The sequence below is a fragment of the Bos mutus genome, chromosome 23 (assembly GCF_027580195.1).
Source record: "Bos mutus isolate GX-2022 chromosome 23, NWIPB_WYAK_1.1, whole genome shotgun sequence".
NCBI lineage: Eukaryota > Metazoa > Chordata > Mammalia > Artiodactyla > Bovidae > Bos > Bos mutus.
In genome coordinates, this window is record NC_091639.1 from 27,675,089 (window position 1) to 27,697,024 (window position 21,936).

The 21,936-nt window shown below is 39.1% G+C and overlaps 1 protein-coding gene across 1 annotated transcript; it reads left to right on the plus strand.

Moving 5' to 3' along the window:
- Nucleotides 1–218: 218 nt before the first annotated feature.
- PGK2 (phosphoglycerate kinase 2) lies at nt 219–1,472 on the plus strand. Its single transcript, XM_005905113.3, has one exon. The coding sequence runs from the start codon at nt 219–221 to the stop codon at nt 1,470–1,472; it is 1,254 nt and encodes a 417-aa protein (XP_005905175.1).
- The last annotated feature ends 20,464 nt before the right edge of the window (nt 1,473–21,936 follow it).

The window sequence follows — 21,936 nt, forward strand, 5'->3', positions numbered from 1 at the left end:
CAAATTCAGACTGACAGGACCATTGACAAATCGCGAAGCCGGTTTCCTTTCCCTGGTCCAATCATGGCTGGCCTCGTGGGAGAGCTAGTGCTGGGAAGAAAGGGGCAGGCCAAGGGGAAAGGCGTTAGAAAACACCACGCACCCAACATCTCACCAGCAGTAAAGTGGTTCTCTTCAACACCGGGATCTATGTGTTAACCTGTCTTTGTATCGTCAAGATGTCTCTTTCTAAGAAGTTAACTTTGGACAAAGTGGATGTGAAAGGGAAGCGAGTCGTCATGAGAGTTGACTTCAATGTCCCCATGAAGAAGAACCAGATTACAAACAACCAAAGAATCAAGGCCTCTCTCCCAAGCATCAAGTACTGTCTGGATAATGGAGCCAAGTCAGTAGTTCTTATGAGTCATTTAGGTAGACCTGATGGTGTTCCGATGCCTGATAAATACTCCTTAGAGCCTGTTGCTGCTGAACTCAAATCCTTGTTGGGCAAAGACGTAGTGTTCCTAAAGGACTGTGTGGGTCCGGAAGTGGAGAAGGCTTGTGCCAGCCCAGCCACCGGTACAGTCATCTTGCTGGAGAACCTGCGCTTTCATGTGGAAGAAGAAGGGAAGGGCCAAGATCCTTCTGGAAATAAGCTTAAAGCTGAGCCAGATAAAATAGAAGCCTTCCGAGCATCCCTCTCCAAGCTAGGGGATGTGTATGTCAACGATGCTTTTGGCACAGCTCACCGGGCCCACAGTTCCATGGTGGGAGTGAATCTTCCCCAGAAGGCATCTGGATTCCTGATGAAAAAGGAGCTAGATTACTTCTCCAAAGCCTTGGAAAACCCAGAGAGACCATTTCTGGCTATACTTGGTGGAGCCAAAGTGGCAGACAAGATCCAACTCATCAAAAATATGCTGGACAAAGTCAATGAGATGATTATTGGTGGAGGAATGGCTTACACCTTCCTTAAGGTATTGAACAACATGGAGATTGGTGCTTCCTTGTTCGATGAAGAGGGAGCCAAGATTGTCAAAGAAATTATGACCAAAGCTGGAAAAAATAGTGTGAACATTACCTTTCCTGTTGACTTTGTCACTGCTGACAAGTTTGAGGAGAATGCTAAGGTTGGCCAAGCCACTGTAGCATCAGGAATACCTGCCGGCTGGATGGGTTTGGACTGTGGTCCTGAGACCATTAAGAAGTATGCAGACGTGGTGGGGCGAGCCAAGTTAATTGTGTGGAATGGACCTGTAGGCGTATTTGAATGGGATGCTTTTGCTAAAGGAACAAAAGCCCTCATGGATGAAGTTGTGAAAGCCACTTCCAAGGGCTGTATCACCATTATAGGAGGTGGAGACACTGCTACTTGCTGTGCCAAATGGAACACTGAAGATAAAGTCAGTCACGTGAGCACTGGAGGAGGTGCCAGTCTGGAGCTTCTGGAAGGTAAAGTCCTTCCTGGAGTGAATGCCCTCAGCAATCTGTAGTTGACAAAGTGTCCCTTCCTACTCTTTTCTGTCCACAGCCTTTAAGTAAACTTAGTACTTTCACATCTCAACTCAACTTTCATTAAAATGAACTTTTAAGTCAAAACTCAGGCAATATAACCAAAGTATGGACTGACCATCAGAAACTTGTAACATCAGCACAGCAATGCACTCATTTCAGTTATGTCATGCATTTGCTTACTCTCTTCAAGTTCTCATTTGAACTTTACCGTTGTGATTCATAGAAAGTGAGTTACTTATTAAAGTGAGTTGAATAAGCTGAAGCTCTCTCTCTTAATTTTAGACCAACTTTATTATTGTTTCACTACTTGAACCATGGAAACAAGATAAAAAAGGTTGCTGAGGAAGGGCAGGATAGAAGCTGACAAATTATTAAACATGTTAAACAATGAAAGAGCCCAAATAAACTGAGAAAAGTAATTACATTTAAGAACTTGTGGGTACCATTAAAGCTCTGCTAAGGGGAAATTTTTTACTAAATAAGAAAAAGAAATAAAAGATACATATTAAACCTGAGAAATTAAAAGGGAAAAAAATTAAACCCAAGGAAGGAAATATAGCTGTGTGTGCAGATATACAAGAGTGCACGTGTGCAGATAAACAAGAAGTGCACGTACATGTCTGTTAGAATGGGAACTAAAAATTAAATCCAGATTTCAAATAAAGAAGAAATTGCTTTATTTTTAAAGTGGGTATTATTTAATAAATAGATAACATAACTGCTAAATCTTAAAATTGGATTTTTGAGATAAATAAAAATTATGTGCATATACATAGTTTAGTTATGGGGAAAAGTAGAGATGTGAAAGCACTTCCATATTAGAAAATAAAATAATAAAATACTAAGAAATGTACAAGAAATGAAAATGCTTATTGGAGAATATTTTGCTTAATTCTGTGAACCAAGAGCTAGTCCAGGGCAATGCTGCTAACAAATTAAGAGTGAAAATGAGCAGTAATTTATCCCAGCTGTCACGGCCTTTGTCCCATAGCCTCTGATCAATTCTATATATTCAACGTTCTGAATAATTAAGTTTAAAATTAAATCTTAATATACCTGAAATTTTACCATATTTCTAAGGACAATATTAATAGTGCCACAGTACCTATAGGGAATCTGAAGCAGTTAAGATATAGACTCACGTATAAAAGAAACTGACCATTACAGTATTTGAAGCAAGATTATAGCATGTTATTCTCTTGCATAGAAGTCTGGGTTAAATAGGCGCTCTCTTCTCCATGAGGTCATCTTGTGAAAAAACTTGCTCCTCCGAATAAGGGAGTTCCATGTGCCTAAGGTGTCCATCTGAGTTTTATTACCTGATAGGTAGCCCAAAGGGAAAGTTAGTACAAGACAGTGTATTTCTTTCAAATACCAAAAACTTGCAAGATTTTTTTTTTCACTTATTCTCTTGGCTGTTAGTTGTGTGATAAGTCCTTTTCTGCAAGGGAAACTTGGGAATGTATTCTCTCCAGTTGAGCAACTTGTGTTCAACTAAAAATCTGTTACTAAAAGGAAGTAGGATAGGAATAAGTACTGGGGTAAAAGTAATGGTTTCTGATGGACTGGTACTCTGGCCACCCAAGTATCTATGTATGTGTATCCATGCATCCCCCTTCCTACATGTAGAAGACATGCCTTCTTCAAGAGACACAGTCAAGTATCTTATTCAATTACTGCATTCCACTCAAAACTGGGTATCCCTGGGTGATACACAACCTTTTCTATGTGATCTATTGGGAAGTCTGGTGAGTTTAAAAAGTATAGTCATTTCTTTTTCTTACACGTCCAAAGCCCCTCTCCATACATACCCACCTGATGATACAAAAGTGGAAAAGAAATGGAATAACTGCAATAAAAATCTTCATCTAAAAAAAATCGTTGGTTCATTACATTTATGAAATAAACATTGCTGGATAGAAATTTCTAGAACTCCTTGACGTGACAATAGGAGAATTTCCTTGATCACCCTCTGATTTTATTCTTTGGAAGGAAGTTACTTCATTGTCTATTTTTGGCCCCAGGTTTTATTATCCGGGAAATTTTCTTGTTTCTTAATCTTCCATGCCATCTTTTGAAGCAGATATTGGAAAGCTGGGCCACTTTAGCCACTGTACAGCTTTCCTAGCATCATCCTTGCTGATGAAGTTTAAGAAACCAAGAAATTCTTTATATAATCACACAATTAAAAGCCTTTGAAGACCAGACCTAGTGATTTTTCAACTTTCTCAAGAATCAAGATTTCTGATCTATTTCATTCCCTGTGAAAGTGTTCTTGGAAGGACAAATAGCCTTGAAGCAGGATCTTATTTCACTTTCCAGAAACTGAACCCAGCCTCCAGTCCACCAGGTAGACCACCAGACTAGAGGCTAGAAGCAAAATTCCCTGATTCTTACCCCTCTTTGAAACCAAAAATATTTCAAGGAGGCAAAAACTGCAAAACAGATACAAAGTTCAGTAATGGAAACACAGCAGGGAGATCACACAGAGTAACAGTTGAAGTCAGAAGCAGGGTAGAAATACACACCCAGAGAGGAATGTGGCCATCTTGAATGAGGAGTGCAGTAAGGCGATTTAAATCACTTACATAGGATAGTCCTTCTATTTTTTGTTTACCTTTGGGCAATTGTTTCTTTTTTCACAGCTGACTGGTCCTAAGACTCTCCCAAAAATGCATAAGCAATTTTTTGCTAAGACAGATCCCACTGCAGAGGTCTATGGCTATATATCCATATTTATCATGAAATGGCACCCCCTTCCCTTTTTGACCCCCAGTGAGCCTTCTTGCGTTTATGCAAACAGGGAAGTTTTCCTTGACCCCAGGTGTGGCATTCTTACCTCTTTATTGCAGTAGAGCTCAGCTTGTGCCACTAGCTTTGTCCTCAGAGTGTCTGGGTGAGAACAAAGCTTCAGTTTTATTCCATTTGATGAACCCCAGCGGTCCAGCCCAGAAGCCCATCTATCTCTCACGTCAAAAGAACTTCACCCTAAAATGTCTTCTAGCTATAGTTCTTAATCCTTTGGCTTTTGCGTTTAATTCACTGGCTTCTTTGCTGGGTCCATTTCCCTCTTCCTCATTTTAAGTGTGGTTAACTCGTGGCCCCCTGAAAAATGTAGGCAGTGATGGAGGGCATGGGGGAGCAATACCTATAATCACATCTTTGCCTGTGACCTTCCCATATTTTTATCTGGAAAGTCCACATGGGAGATTTTGAGAAAAATTAAGAGTGACATTCTTTCTCTTGCTACTTGTGATATTGAGACAGTTTGCTTTTTCAACTCTGCTCTCATATTCTTGGCCTTCCTCACCTTTCCTGGTCTATTGGCCAATTTAGGTTGCAGACAACAAGCAGATTGTCCAATATTTCCTGACTGTGCTCATTGTTTGCTTAAAACTGCATGTAACAGCCAAAACATGCTGACATTCTGCTTCTTACTAAATGCTTTCCCTATGCTTTTAGGCTTTGTAAGAAAGTGTTTGGTCTATTCCATACCACAGGCAATGGTTTTACCAATTGCCACGGGAGAAAAATGGTCACCACCTTCCGGCCCTCCATGTTGTTTTACTCACTTTCCTTTACCTGACCCCTAGGTGAATGCTGTAATTCATGAGTTATATTAAGGCAGTGTCCTTCTTACAGGCAGCAGTTTCTAAACTAGCCAGTCTAACGATGAGCGATTTTCAACTGGGGACAATTTTCCCTGTATTTGCAAAGAATGGAGACATTTTTGTTTGCCACAAGTAGGAGAGGTGATGGTGCTGTAGGCATCTTGCAATTGCAGCCAAGGATGCTACAAAACATCCTACAAAACATAGGACAATCTTCACAACAAAGAATTATCCATATCAAAATGTCAACATGGAAATTTCTTTCTTCTTCTTGTGACATTCCAGGGTGGTTATGGGTAAGTAGACACTTCTTGAGTTCATCCCAGCACGCAGGCTAGCAGCATGACTGCCATCAGCTGAACCTGGCCTCCATTTCTGGGAGTAGGAACCATACAGAAGCCCTCCTGAAGACTGTCTGAAGAATTAAAGCTCAAAAGCACATGTAATTCTGCTCAATATTCTATAATCACCCATATGGGGAAAGAACCCCCCAAAAAATTAATATATATATGTGCTGTTCTGTGCTTAGTCACTCAGTCGTGTCAAATTCTTCATGACCCCACAGACTGCAGCACACCAGGTTCCTTTGTCCATTGGGATTCTCCAGGCAAGAATACTGGAGTGGGTTTTTAATGCCCTCCACCAGGGGATCTTCCCAACCCAGGGATCAAACCTTTACTGGCTGAGCCACCAAGAAAGCCTAAGAATACTGGAGTGGGTAGCCTATCCCTTCTCCAGGGGATCTTCCTAATTCAGGAATCAAACCGGGGTCTCCTGCATTGCAGGCAGATTCTTTACCAGCTGAGCTACCCAGGAAGCCCTAAATATATGTAAATGTATGACTGAATCCTGAAGCTAACACAACATTGTAAATCAACTATAGCCCAATAAACTTTTTTTAAAAAAAGAATTAAAGCTCATAAAAATGTTCAGAAGATATAACCTCTCATCATCTGAAAATAAACCTCATCTGGAAACTAATCTCTACCCGAATATGGCCTCTGAATGGATGGGTGTTTAAAAGCACACACACACAAAATCAATGTCAGCTTCTGTAATGACTCCTTTCTTGCATTAAAATGTGTTCCAGCGGTTCTTTGCTACCTTTACCAAAAAAGGAAGAAAAGGAGAAAAGTGTCCCCAAGACAGGACAGTTTCTTCTCAGGACATTCTTCATTTTCTCTGAGGATCCTCATGTCTGTCCAGAGAAGAGCAAAGCAGGGAGTTGATTGAGAATATTTCTGTCAAGAATTCTAGTTAAATTCTATGGATATTTTAGATATTATTTTTTTCTCTGAAAACATACACATACACATACATTCTTTTCACAGAAAGCAATAGGCATAAGTTAAATGTGCTATTTATAGTGGTTGATTAAAAATTGCATTCAGAAAAGCAAAAATGACCTAAAATATTTTTAAAGATGTGTTTTTAACTGAGGTGGTTACATTTGCTTAAAGCATTTAATATTTTTTTTCTTATATATTCAAAAAACCTTAGAATTATTTTGGACACTATGATGTCTTTAGAAGAAACATGATTTTTGTAAGCTTATGTGTATGGAATAAGAGAAAAGAAAAGGTATAATTATTACATGCGAGGCCACCTGAGCTCAGGTACTAAAAGAGGGAGGGAAGGGAATATGGAAGCAGTGGGAAGAGGTCAGGAGGATATTAGAAACTGTGACAGAATAAGCTGCAAGCGTTGTTGACCAGTTACAGATGGATTATCAAGAATGCATAGTGATAGAGAATAATTTTGACCACTATAGTAGAGGTAAGGGATATGATAAAATGTATTTTAGTATTCAGTATTTTAAGAAGTATGCATACAGCCACTGGCTTTAAATTAGATAAGTAATTGCTCAGAAAAACTTCAGGTCTTAAAATAAGCCATTAGCAAATAAAGCCTTTAAGTGTACTGCAGAGAGATGATATCTTACCAAAGGGATAAGGCAACGTCGACTTGCCCAGTGAGAAATACCTAGTAGCAAATTCTCAGGGCTTGTGATTGAGAATACTTAGACGAAACAAGCTAAAGGAATCAAAACGCAAGCTGTAGAACAAGGTTCAAAATGTGTTCTTCCCAGGCTAGCAGCAAGAACACCCAGAAACTTGTTAGAAATGCAGACTACTGGGCCACCCACCAGACCTACTGAATCGCAAGCTTTGGGTAGAATCCAGCAATCTGTGTTTTAACAAGCTCCCCAGCGCTCCTATCTCAGCTATTCTGAGAACCACTGGTACGGAATAAAGATCACTTTAAACGGGAAACAGGAACCAGTGGTCATCACACTATTTCCTTGTTAGTTGAGGCAAATAATTTCACTTTTCTGAGTGCACATATCTGGAAAAAAATGTTATATTATTCGTATGTTATCTGAGGTTCCTTCTAGTTCCCAAATTACATGGCTCTGAATTCCTTTTTGGTATATTTGAAACTACAAGACTCTTGAAAAAGAGGGGAAAAGGACCAAGAGCTAATAGACACTAAACTGAAAGGGGGAAAAACATCAGAAATTTGGCTTGCAATTTGACTGTACTTTGTGTATATGAAAGTGATTTCCTCTGAACTAGAGTGTCTTGAGAGCTTTCAGTTCAGTTCACTTCAGTTCAGTTGCTCAGTCGTGTCCGACTCTTTGCGACCCCATGAATCGCAGCACACTAGGCCTCCCTGTCCGTCACCATCTCCCGGAGTTCACTCAGACTCACGTCCATCGAGTCGGTGATGCCATCCAGCCATCTCATCCTCTGTCGTCCCCTTCTCCTCCTGCCCCCAATCCCTCCCAGCATCAGTCTTTTCCAATGAGTCAACTCTTCTCATGAGGTGGCCAAAGTACTGGAGTTTCAGCTTTAGCATCATTCCTTCCAAAGAAATCCCAGGGCTGATCTCCTTCAGAATGAACTGGTTGGATCTCCTTGCAGTCCAAGGGACTCTCAAGAGTCTTCTCCAACACCACAGTTCAAAAGCATCAATTCTTAGGCGCTCTGCTTTCTTCACAGTCCAACTCTCACATCCATACATGACCACTGGAAAAACCATAGCCTTGAGAGCTTAATGACGTACAAATAGAATGAAATATAGTGAAATATATTGCCTTATTAGAGTCATTTAGATAAAGAGAAAATGAGTCCAAAGTTCATGTCTATAGGAGAAAATTGTTTATTCACAGAGGATACTTGTATATTTTAGGATTTGCTTTTATTTTTTTCTTGTGTGGCTTTGGTGGATGTTTAAAGGTCTGATTTGGTTGCTTGTGAAAATAGAAATATAGAGTAGAAAGAGGCTTGGTGTTCATGGAATGCTGTCTTCTAGAGTTTAAGTTGGTGCATGCATCATTTTTTCAACTAGGAAAAATCATCTACAACTGAGAAGAATATGGATTTAACTGGACACGCCTAGATATTACCACTGAAAGAAGCCTTACTTTAATTTCCACTGCCCAATCCACACATCCACAGGAAGGAATCAACCCTTGGGACTTTTGTTTCTTTATGCAAACCACTTGTTTCATGCTAAGATTATTGGGACTTTTATTGTTTACATACCCATCTCTCCCAGCTCTGGACAGTCAGAGTTTACATCTTATTCAAAGGCTCTACTCCAGGGTACCCTAGCACAATATTTAGCACATAGAAGGTTTCTGTTGATCATGTTGTATTTTATAAACTGAAAGTGTAGCTTACATGATATTTGTAAAACACAAATTGCCCAATGAGAGCAGAAATGTAACAATGTTTCCAGTGCCGCATAAAAGGAAATTCACTCTCACAATCAGGAAGTTTTTTTTTAACTTTCAAAAGAAACTGAATATTCCACTTAGTATGCTACAGAAAGAAAGCAAGCTGGCTAGGATACAGAATGATCAATTACTAGAGAAAAAACAGTAAGATTTTTAACTTGTATATAACCAATGTGCACTTGGAGAAGGAAATGGCAACACTCCAGTATTCTTGCCTGGAAAATTCCATGGACAGAGGAGCTTGAGGCTACAGTCCATGGGGTCGCACAGAGTCAGACAAGACTGAAGCGACTTAGCACCAATGAAAACTCATTACTGAAAATCACAAGAAGTTGATATCGATAATAAACATTCTGTATATTTTACCAGAGAAAAGATATATGTATCCTTAATTTCTTCTCTACAAAGTGGAAATGATATTAAGGTATTAGTTGTATGTGTTTATGTGAAGATGATAGGAGACAGTATTTCTAATGCACTCATCACAATGTTTGGCAGAAAGTTCTAAGAATGTAAGCTTCTTATATCATTAATAGTAGAAGAATGGTTCATCTTTGAATTAAGAATATTCACAATATCAGAGTTCCCTTGGAAAGATGAAGCATTTGCATGAAATAATATATATTTAACAAAGATATAAGCCTTAATAAAAATATTTTGATCCTTCCTGAAATTATGCTTATAACAAGCAAAGAATTAGAGGAAGCACTTTTAGTAGAACTGACCTATAAAAGATAACTAGAGGAAAAGCATGTCTTCTCAGAGGGGAAGGTGAAGTTTGCCTGAGAAATCAGAATTATTTCCCCAAAAGTGACAAACTATTGCTACTTAAATTCTTTTGAATAGTGCAAAAGTGGCCAATGCAAAAAAGAAGTCCCTTAATTATATTTTCCTGTGGTCCTGAAAATGTTATGATTGAGGTTTCCAGGGTTGGAAAGATCACTAGTGCTAACACAAGTTTGTTTAAAGGTTTAAAAGCACTGAGAATTTCAAATCTGAAGGTGAGACTTAGCAGAAAACCTTGCCAACAAAACAGAAATAGCTTGAATAAAGTGTGATCTAGAATTTGTGTTTTGCATAAAATATTCCAAACAAAAGTCCTTACTCACCCTGCTCGGAATGGTCAAACTGAGAAAGTGAATCAAACTGCATTAGACATACTGGGGTATTGCAGACAGACCAAAGATGTCAGTGAAAATAGCATAAAAATATCTGGCAAACTTGGATTTTATGCCTAAAACTGAAGCCAGAGAATTTACTCCTAACCTTTCAGTTTCTCAGTTGGGAATTCCTTGGAGGCACCCAATGGTATTTTGGAACCTATTCTTGTAGTAATTTATAATATAAGCAATTGCATCCTGATTTGAATTCCAAATGCTTTTTACATGCATATCTTTTACACTATGGTGACAGTACTCAGTTCAGTTCAGTCGCTCAGTCGTGTCCAACTCTTTGCAACCCCATGAATTGCAGCACACCAGGCCTCCCTGTCCATCACCAACTCCCAGAGTTTACCCAAACTCATGTCCATCAAGTCAGTGATGTCATCCAGCCATCTCATCCTCTGTTTTACCCTTCTCCTCCTGCCCCAATCCCTCCCAGCATCAGAGGCTTTTCCAATGAGTCAACTCTTTGCATGAGGTGGCCAAAGTACTGGAGTTTCAGCTTCAGTATCAGTCCTTCCAATGAACACCCAGGACTGATCTCTTTTAGGATGGACTGGTTGGATCTCCTGCAGTCTAAGGGACTCTCAAGAGTCTTCTCCAACACCACAGTGCAAAAGCATCAATTCTTCGGCGCTCAGCTTTCTTCACAGTCCAACTCTCACATCCGTACATGACCACTGGAAAAACCATAGCCTTGACAACATGGACCTTTGTTGGCAAAGTAATGTCTCTGCTTTTTAATATGCTATCTAGGTAGGTCATAACTTTCCTTCCAAGGAGTAAGCGTCTTTTAATTTCATGGCTGTAATCACCATCGGCAGTGATTTTGGAGCCCCAAAAAATAAAGTCTGACACTGTTTCCACTGTTTCCCCATCTATTTCCCATGAAATTATGGGACCAGATGCCATGATCTTCGTTTTCTGAATGTTGAGCTTTAAGCCAACTTTTTCACTCTCCTTTCACTTTCATCAAGAGGCTTTTTAGTTCCTCTTCACTTTCTGCCATAAGGGTGGTGTCATCTGCATATCTGAGGTTATTGATATTTCTCCCGGCAATCTTGATTCCAGCTTGTGCTTCTTCCAGCCCAGCGTTTCTCATGATGTACTCTGCATAGAAGTTAAATAAGCAGGGTGACAATGTACAGCCTTGACGTGCTCCTTTTCCTGTTTGGAACCAGTCTGTTGTTCCATGTCCAGTTCTAACTGTTGCTTCCTGACCTGCATATAGGTTTCTCAGGAGGCAGATCAGGTGGTCTGGTTATTCCCATCTCTTTCAGAATTTTCCACAGTTTACTGTGATCCACACAGGCAAAGGCTTTGGCATAGTCAATAAAGCAGAAATAGATGTTTTTCTGGAACTCTCTTGCTTTTTCAATGATCCAGCGGATGTTGGCAATTTGATCTCTGCTTCCTCTGCCTTTTCTAAAACCAGCTTAAACATCTGGAATTCACGGTTCATGTATTGCTGAAGCCTGGCTTGGAGAATTTTGAGCATTACTTTACTAGCATGTGAGATGAGTGCAATTATGTGGTAGTTTTAGCATTTTTTTGGCATTGCCTTTCTTTGGGATTGGAATGAAAACTGACGTTTTCCAGTCCTGTGGCCACTGCTGAGTTTTCCAAATTTGCTGGCATATTGAGTGCAGCACTTTCACAGCATCATCTTTCAGGATTTGAAATAGCTCAACTGGAATTCCATCAGCTCCACTAGCTTTGTTCGTAGTGATGCTTTCTTGACTTGACTTCACATTCCAGGATATCTGGCTCTAGGTGAGTGATCACACCATCGTGATTCTCTGGGTCATAAAGATCTTTTTTGTACAGTTCTTCTGTGTATTCTTGCCACCTCTTCTTAATATCTTCTTCTTCTGTTAGGTCCATGCCATTTCTGTCCTTTATTGAGCCCATCTTTGCATGAAATGTCCCCCTTGGCATCTCTAATTTTCTTAAAGAGATCTCTCGTCTTTCCCATTCTGTTGTTTTCCTCTATTTCTTTGCATTGAGCGCTGAGGAAGGCTTTCTTATCTCTCCTTGCTATTCTTTGGAACTCTGCATTCAGATGCTTATATCTTTCCTCCTTTGTAAAGTCAATATTGCTGGTATGATTTCATCACATTTCTTAGGTATGGACATAGTCTACATTTCATTAGTATTATAGAGTCCAAGTGGAATTAACTAAACAGAACTCTATTTTCCTTCCTGATTCAACCACACTAAGTACTTGCCAATGATTTTGCAGAACCACAGTATTACCCAAATGTGAAGATACAGTTATGCTAAACAAGGAAATGCCATTTATAACTCCTTTCCTTCTTTTGTGTGATTTACTTTATATACCCAAGACTGGAATGAACTAGATGGTGTAATGTCCATTTCATAGTTTGAAATGCAGGTTACTTACAATTATATGTGCTTGTAGTATCCTTATTTCTAACCCCCCAAAAAACAAAATAGTCTAAAAAAGTCACACCAGTAGTTATTTTGAGAGTCCATGTCAAACTTGGATAGTCCCCAAATATCTATAAAATCCCTCTGGGTTCACTTACACATGGAAAAAGTCAGAAGGACTTACAAAATTGTATTTTTTGCAAAAAGATGACAAACTCTTATGCACAGTCAATAATTAATTATTGTAGTCCAAAGAATTACAAGCCTTCTATGCTGAAGGGCAACATCAACAAGTGGGACAAGAATTAAGCTCAAACCAACTCTTTAAAGTGACATTTACAAACTACCCTTCTTCATTTATTTCTTTACAGAACTTTCAATAACTACCAATTATACTTATCCAATCAGTAGAATAATTAATGTCATAAATATAATCATACCCTTAAGACCAAAAAAAGTCTTAATTTCTTTTTTCTGCTTTATTGCTGGTTTTTATCCCTCCATATATAGACGGTTGTAGAGTAACACAAAGAAAAGAAATGAGCGCTGGGGCCCACGCAGGTACCAGGCTGGCCTGATCACTCTTCCTGGTTGGCCCTGTGGACCCTCCTCCATCCAGACACAGGAAGGGGCTTTAGAAATTTTCATCTTTGGATGAGATCCATATCACAGCACAAGGAATTATTTTAACAATTGATGTATAATAATGCTGAGCTAATTTACAAGAAATTCTTACCTTCTCATTTGTTCAATTTGTCAGTCTTTGATTTGCCTTGCCATGTAGTTAATCCCAAATTCACTTAAGGTTATTCTCCTTTCTCTTATCATATTTAAATATGTCTGGTCTTTAATGAACTATCTTAATCTTATTTTTCTGGTGTCCATCCACATCTCTGTCCTTTTCATCTTCCTGTATTTTTTGTACAGAATAGTTTGTGACGTTCTTATTTTTTTAAAACAAATATATTCATTAAAAGAAGCCGCAACCATCTGACAATTTCACTAAGTCTTCTGACATAGTTGTGCATCAAAATTTCTGTATTGAAATATATATAATTTTCCATGAATCAATTTTAGCTCCCTATGACATTATACATGGGTATTATTAATATCAATTTTTTAAAAATAAAATTATGTGTAGATATGTTATATTCAATACTGTTCTTTGACATGAGCAAACAAGGTCCTTGCCCCATACCCAGGTTTCAGGAGGCTCCTGTGTTTTGGAGTAAGGTTCTTAAAAATATCTAAAGTCCCTCAAAAGTGTATCCTGACCCTAAATGTGTGGGTCCCATCCTAGTTACTTCACTTTGAGCTACTCTCCAACCCTCTAACCCATAAGTGGGATCCAGATGCTCCTAAAGCATCATGATTGAAACTTTAAGCTATCTTGGACTCCATAGCAAGACTTTAGCTCCAGATAGGCTGCCTGGTAAATGGATTGCTCCCACTGGTTAGTGTGGCATTTTTTTTTTTTTTGGTGTTTTAATGTAACTATAATTTCAGTGTTACACATCATGAACAAGAGCTCACATTCTGGAGTTCACAAGATGTTTTCAGATGCGCATGAGGGGTCCCTAAGCACACTGGCCCAGGTCATTTCCTGCCACTTTATAAGCAAGGACTAACATCTAAGCCAGAAAACCCTGCACATGTTGTAAAGGAATCCTGTTTTCAAAAAATTTCCTCCAAATTATTGAGCATGAATCAAGTCAAGACAATAGCCAAGAATTTAAAACCTAACAATATACCCTGATTTTTATGTGGAAGTGGTAGGCTTAAATATTTCTTCAATCTAAAGGTTTGGGATTAAGCCTGGGATTTATTTAAACTTCCCTGGGGCCCTTATGCGTCCCATTCTTCACTCACCTGCTTTGCGTCATTCTTTGCACGCCAGACATACTCATCTCCCAAAGTGGTCCTTAGGGTGCTCCCCCTGTCCCTACTCCTGTCAGCTGTGCCCCTGCCAGTCCTAGGATGGTTCAAACTCAAGCTTCAACCAGGTGTGGATGGGCTGCTGGTCCAGTCCCTCAATCTCACCTTTTTATACTCCTTCCACCCACAACACACACAGCAAAGCAAAACAACTTCTCTTCCCAAGATAACTTTTCCATGGATTACCATTTTCCCCCCTATGTACTCATGTTCAAACTCCAACCTTTTAAAATTCAACTGTTAGTCCTCTCACACATCTCTTTTTACTCCCGTGTGAGTTAGGACCCTAACTAATGCCTAAAATGTGGCATTTTTTTAAACAGGAGCAAAAGATATTGGGCCACCCGAATGGTGTTTGCATGCTGATTATAGTTGAGTTGAATGGTTAACATAGGAAAGAGTCCTATAAAATATATTTTCTACGGGCTTTGCATACCCCAGGAGAAGCCCTAGATATATTATACTCTGAATTTATTTTCAAGATAATAAAGGTGTTAAAAATATTTGTGATAAAAAGGAAACATTAGTACAAAAGGTGTCAACTTCCAGTTACAAAATAAAGAAGTCATGGGAATTTGGCAATGTACCAAAAAAAGAAAAAAAAAAAAAAGGCAGCCTTATATTTGATAGGGTTGAGAATGATTATATGAAACTAAATAAACCTTGCTGAAATATTTGCAGGGAAGCATTGCTTCTTATTTCTGCAATCTTATTAAAGATTTCTGGAAAGGTCACAGACTAAAGAAGTTTCAGAGGGCAAAGTCTCTAAGAAGAATATAATCACTGACTTGTCTCTTCTTGCCAGAAATTCCCTTGCAAATGGAGCCAAGTAATGGAAACAGACAAAGAATTCTCTCTTACATCATTGACATCTGCCAGCATATCTAATCTCCTGATTGGGACCTCTATATTCAAAATATAATTTACATGTTAGTAAAATTCATAAGCAAAATCTACTTTGGAGCAATGTCAAGAGAGAAAAGCAAATCAGTTCAGTTCAGTTCAGTCGCTCAGTCATGTCTGACTCTTTGTGACCTCATGAACTGCAGCACTCCAGGCCTCCCTGTCCATCACCAGCTCCTGGAGTTTACTCACATTCATGCCTTTTGAGTCTGTGATGCCATCCAACCATCCCATCCTCTGTTGTCCCCTTCTCCTCCTGCCTTCAATTTTTCCCAGCATCAGGGTCTTTCCAATAAGTCAGTTCTTTGCATCAGGTGGCCAAAGTAGTGGAGCTTCAGCTTCAGCATCAGTCCTTCCAATGAATACCCAGGACTGATCTCCATTAGGATGGACTGGTTGGATCTCCTTGCAGTCTAAGGGACCCTCAAGAGTATTCTGCAACACCACAGTTCAAAGCATCAGTTCTTCAGTGCTCAGCTTTCTTTATAGTCCAACTCTCATATCCATACATGAATACTGGAAAAACCATAGCTTTGACTAGATGGAATTTTGTTGGCAAAGTAATGTCTCTGCTTTTTAATATGCTGTCTAAGTTGGTCATAACTGTTCATCCAAGAAGCAAGCGTCTTTTAATTTCATGGCTGCAGTCACCATCTGCAGTGATTTTGGAGCCCAAGAAAATAAAGTCTGTCACCTTTTCCACTATTTCCCCATCTATTTGCCATGAAGTGATAGGTCCAGATGCCATGATCTTAGTTTTGTGAATGTTGAGTTTTAAGCCAAGTTTTGAGTTTTAAACCAATAAGAAAAGCCAATATATCCCCACTAAAGCAAATTATGAAGAATTACAAAGCCCATACTGTATCAAATAATTTCAAGAGCAGGAAATTTCTAGTGTCTCTGTGTTTACTATAAAGAGACAAAAAGGACAGTGTGTTCTCCTATGCTAGGCTTTGAGTTAGAAATCAGATGAAACAAATTTAATGTGCTTTCAATCACTGATACATTATGGTTCTAATTAAATTCTGATGTATTTCACAACGAATTTTTATTCTTTTGTAACATATAGTTGCATATCAAATCCAGGAACAATTAGATACTTCCAGTCTAGTAATTGGAGAAGGCAATGGCACCCCACTCCAGTACTCTTGCCTGGAAAATCACATGGACGGAGGAGCCTGGTAGGCTGCAGACAATGGGGTCGCGAAGAGTCGGACACGACTGAGCAACTTCACTTTCACTTTTCCCTTTCATGCATTGGAGAAGGCAATGGCAACCCATTCCAGTGTTCTTGCCTGGAGAATCCCAGGGATGGGGGAGCCTGGTAGGCCACCGTCTATGGGGTCGCACAGAGTCGGACACGACTGAAGCGACTTAGCAGCAGCAGCAGCAGCAGTCTAGTGATAACCTAGACAGCATATTAAAAGACAGAGACATTACTTTGCAACAAAGGTCCATCTAGTCAAGGCTATGGTTTTTCCAGTGGTCATGTATGGATGTAAGAGTTGGACCATAAAGAAAGCTGAGTGCTGAAGAATTGATACTTTTAAACTGTGGTGTTGGAGAAGACTCTTGAGAGTCCCTTGGACTGCAAGGAAATCCAACCAGTCCATCCTAAAGGAGATCAGTCCTGGGTGTTCATTGGAAGGACTGATGTTGAAGCTGAAACCCCAATACTTTGGCCACCTGATGTGAAGTGCTGACTCATTGGAAAAGACCCTGATGCTGGGAAAGATTGAGGGCAAGAGGAGAAGGAGACGACAGAGGATGAGATGGTTGGATGGCATCATCAACTCTATGGACATGGGTTTGGGTGGACTCCAGGAGTTGGTGATGGACAGGGAGGCCTGGCATGCTGCGGTTCATGGGGTTGCAAAGTCGGACACAACTGAGCTACTGAACTGAACTGATTCTAGTAATTCCTATTTAGGGCTGGCTGGAACCTCAGAAGAAAGGGTTCAAGGATCAAGCCACGTTCAAGTAAAGGTCTAAAGACAAAAAATAAAAAACTCTTCTTCCCTGCAGTTAATGATGGAAATCCTAAAAAATTAGTTACAAATAAGACAGCCTCATATTTTATGCTTAAGGACAGGGAAGCCTGGCATGCTGCAGCCAACGGGGTCCCAAAGGGTCAGACATAACTTAGTGACTGAACAGCAAAGTGTTTTATTTGAGAGGAGAGAAGATCTTTAGCAAATATGAAAAATAATTTTAATAGCAATGATGACAATAATTATTAAATTTGGAAGTAAGAATAGAGTTTAACTTTCAGCTTTTCCTATCTATTAGCTATGTGATCTTGAGATGTTTAACTTTTCAAAGCCTCCATTCTTGTGAAATGAAGATAGTGATAGTTTTATATTATTAGAGCTTTCATTAGGAAGCATTAAGAAGTCCCACGTGATTGGAGCATCACCAAGAAGGAGGGATGTGACTTTTAAAGGAATCACAGGTACTATTAGTTGAACAGAACTCTTCAGAGTTTGGAGCTGGTAGAACGAAAGTCTACAAAAAGAAAAAAAAAAAACAGATTAGGCAATAAAATAAAGAGGAGCAATGGATGAGTTGAAAGATTGCTCAGTACTAACATTGAGATCCATGCCTATAAAAGTAGTATCCTACTTTCAAATGTTTCCCTAGGCCTAGAGTATCCTTCAAGATGTAGAAATACACAGATAAACAGCCAAGAATAGCTGGAGAGCCAACTCAAGACTGGAGGACAGCAGTGATGATTATACCTAAAAATATAAATATAATCCATCAGGTAGAAGAGACATTTCTTTACCAAATATAAGAGAGAAATTTGTCAAGGACAGTATCTCTTGAATAAATAACATGATCTCATACCACACAGAGGGATTAGCCCTAGATATCTATATGCACGAATCTATAATTATAGTCTGTTTTCTCTTCCCAGGCAAGGATCCCAGTGTTGTAAGAACTCTTTCTTTTGCTCATGATTAAAATGAAATGAACATAGGTTACTTTCAATTTTGTGTAACTTAAAAGAAACAATAAAATCCCAGAGTAGAACTATTTAACCTGATGAAGGTTAGATTGCTTTGATTTTTTGAGTATTTTAGGAATAATTGTTAATCTTAAAAAAGTAGGAATAATAATAGACAACCATAGTTAATCTACACACTCCATATTGAAGGCAGATGAGGTGTTTTTCTGATTGAGAAATAAATACAGTATCAGAGCCACAGGACTGGCTTCTTTTGAGTCAGAGATGACCTTTGAACATCAGTGAATTATTAAAACTAACATGAAAAAGTCATATGCCAAAGAGTAAGGAACCAGTGCTGGGGCATAAATCACTAAATTGATATCTTTATTCCTTGGGCCTTAAATTAAGGGGGATTAAGATTTGACAAAGAACCACGTGCTTAAAAAACAATGAGCTAGCAAGGCCCAAGCAGCCATCAGCTGACCTTTGAAAGGAGGACACGGTGAGCTCAAGGTAAGTACACGCACAGGAAGATTGGTTAATGCTTCACATGGATTTGCATCTTTCTGGGACACAGTGACATTGTATGGAGTTGGAAGCAGGCCTCAAGGAAGAACAAACTGCCAACTGTTATAAATCCAAGGCTATTGTGAGAAGATAAAGCTTTGGATTTACCTGTTCTAGTAGTACAGCTCTGAACTCCTCAAATGCGCAAAATGTGTTGGAATAATTTTCTTCCTTCTCTGTCATTCACTTACTTACCAGAAATTGCCCTTCTCCACTCACCTAAGTACCTATTTCTCTTTTGTTATTGGCCTCAATGGGAATGGGAATGGGAATTCCTTCACCTCCATTAAACCACGTTTATGGCTTCTGCAAAGTTCAGCTCAAAAATTATCAACATTCATGAACCCCTCTCTAACTAATCTTAACAACTTTTTCAATGAACTTTTTCAAATAAGCATTCTTTATTCATTAAAGACTATGTGCCTGCTAAGTCACTTTAGTTGTGTCCAACTCTTTGTGACCCATTTGATTATAACCCACCAGGCTCCTCTGTCCATGGGATTGTCCAGGCAAAAATCCTAGAGTGGATTACCATGCCCTCCTCGAGGGGATCTTCCTGACCCAGGGATTGAACCTGAGTCTCTTGCATCTCTTGCATTGGCAGGATGGTTCTTTAACACTAGTGCCACCTAGGAAGACCCATTAAAGACTATCACAGTCTTAAATGCAGAGTACATCATATGAAATGGCGGGCTGGATGAAGCACAAGTTGGAGTCAAGATTGCAGGGAGAAATATCAATAACCTCAGATACGTAGATGACACCATCCTTATGGCAGAAAGAGAAGAGGAACTAAAGAACCTCTTGATGAGTGTAAAAGAGGAGCATGAAAAAGCTGGCTTAAAACTCAAAATTCAAAACACTAAGATCATGGCATCTAGTCCCATCACTTCATGGCAAACAGATGGGGAAACAATGGAAATAGTGACAGACTTTATTTTCTTGGGCTCCAAAATCACTGCAGATGGTGACTGCAGCCATGAAACTAAAAGACACTTGCTCCTTGGAAAAAAAGCTATGACCAAACTAGACAGCATATTAAAAAGCAGAGACATTACTTTGCTGATAAAGGTCCATCTAGTCAAAACTATGGTTTTTCTGGTAGCCATGTATGGATGAGAGAGTTGGACCATAAAGAAGGCTGAGCACTGAAAAATTAATGCTTTTGAGTTATTGTGTTGGCGAAGACTCTTGAGAGTCCCTTGGACTGCAAGGAGATCAAATCAGTCAATCTTAAAGGAAATCAATCCTGAATATTCATTGGAAGGACTGATGCTGAAGCTGAAACTCCAATACTTTGGCCACATGATGGGAAGAACTGACTCACTGAAAAAGACCCTGATGCTGGGAAAGACTGAAGGCAGGAGGAGAAGGGGACGACAGAGGATGAGATGGTTGGATGGCATCATCAATCAATGGACGTGAGTTTGAGCAGGCTCAGGGAGATGGTAAAGGACAGGGAGGCTTGGCATGCTGCAGTCCACGGGGTTGCAAAAAGTCCGACATGACTGAGTGACAGGACAACAAAAACAATTTTTAAAAGAACTCACTCTAGCAGTCATGCTATCCTGTTCCTACTAATATTTCTATGGCTGATGTTGCATGTTAGTCACATGACAGAATTTTCAGTGCTCCTGCAAGCAAACCAGCTCTTAACCATTCAATTCCACTTCACATACTAACACCCTCTCACTGAAAATCAACCTCAAGATCCAGTCTACCAAGTCAAACAGCATATACTCTGAAAAGGAAGAGAAAACAGGTAATACCTGGCATAGAAATTCTTCCCCCTGCTTTAAGTATATTTAATTACTGATTTTTTTTTTTTTGGTGGAGAAATTGAATTTGAAATTTCACACCCAGCTTCTTTAGACTAAGAATCTAATCTTTATACTTGAACCTATTAGGATATTCCCATGTTTTTCCTGTGAGCATAGGTTTTTGGAACTGTTTCAGTTAAACCTGATAGATAGGGCAATACTTTATGGCAAACCCTCCACTCTTTAGGACATGTGGGACACTTTTTCATGGATTTACCAATAGCTAAAGAAACTTTCACATTTCTTGATACTTGAAGAACAAGAAGCATACTACTTTTGTCAAAAAGCCACACTAGTTTTTGTTACCATAAAAGATTTATTTTTCTCCATCTATCCAACCAAACTACCCAAAGATACCAGAAAACCAAAAGTCTCCATATAACTTGATCACTTTATGGATGAAAGGCTCAGTTCAGGGCAGCTCTGCTCCCGTTCTAAGCTTATTCTGACTCCTGATTGAAATATCTTTGCTCTACAGGTTTAGGACACTTTATTTGCTCTAAACTTTTATAATTGTAGCAAAGTTTGTTTTTTGTTTGTTTTTTATTTTGCCCATGCTACATCTTGCAGGATCTCAGTTCCCTAACCGGGGATTGAATCCAGACCATGGTAGTGAAAGCACCAAATCCTAACCACTTGGACACCAGGGAACTCCCAGCAGGATTTTCATAAATGGTATGATTTGTTTTCCACTGGAGTTTGTCTATGGGATTAAAAATGGTCTGATCTTTTTTGTTTGAAGATTATAATGATTCAGTTTCTAATATAATTTACAAAATGAATTAAGCAAGCCATTTGGATTCCAACATGGCAATGAGATTTTAGTTTTTGAATATAATCTTCTTTCTGGCTCAGAAATGATTTCATTTTGCTTTATATATTAATGATAAGTACTGGAAAAAGTCAGTTTTCATCCCAATCTTAAAGAAAGGCAATGCCAAAGAATGTTCAAACTACTGCACAATTGCACTCATCTCACATTCTAGCAAAGTATTCAAAATCCAAGCAAGCCTTCAATGATACATGAACTAAGAACTTCCAGATGTTCAAGCTGGATTTAGAAAAGGCAGATGAATCAGAGATCAAATTGCCAACATTTTGTTGGATCATTGAAAAATCAAGAGAGTTCCAGAAAAACATCTAATTCTGCTTTATTGACTACACCAAAGTCTTTGAGTGTGTTGATCACAACAAACTGGAAAATTCTTCAAGAGGTGGGAATACCAGACCACCTTACCTGCCTCCTGAGAAATCTGTATTCATGTCAAGAAGCAACAGTTAGAATCAGACATGGAACAATGGACTGGTTCCAAATTGGGAAAGGAGTATATCAAGGCTGTATATTGTCACCCTGCTTATT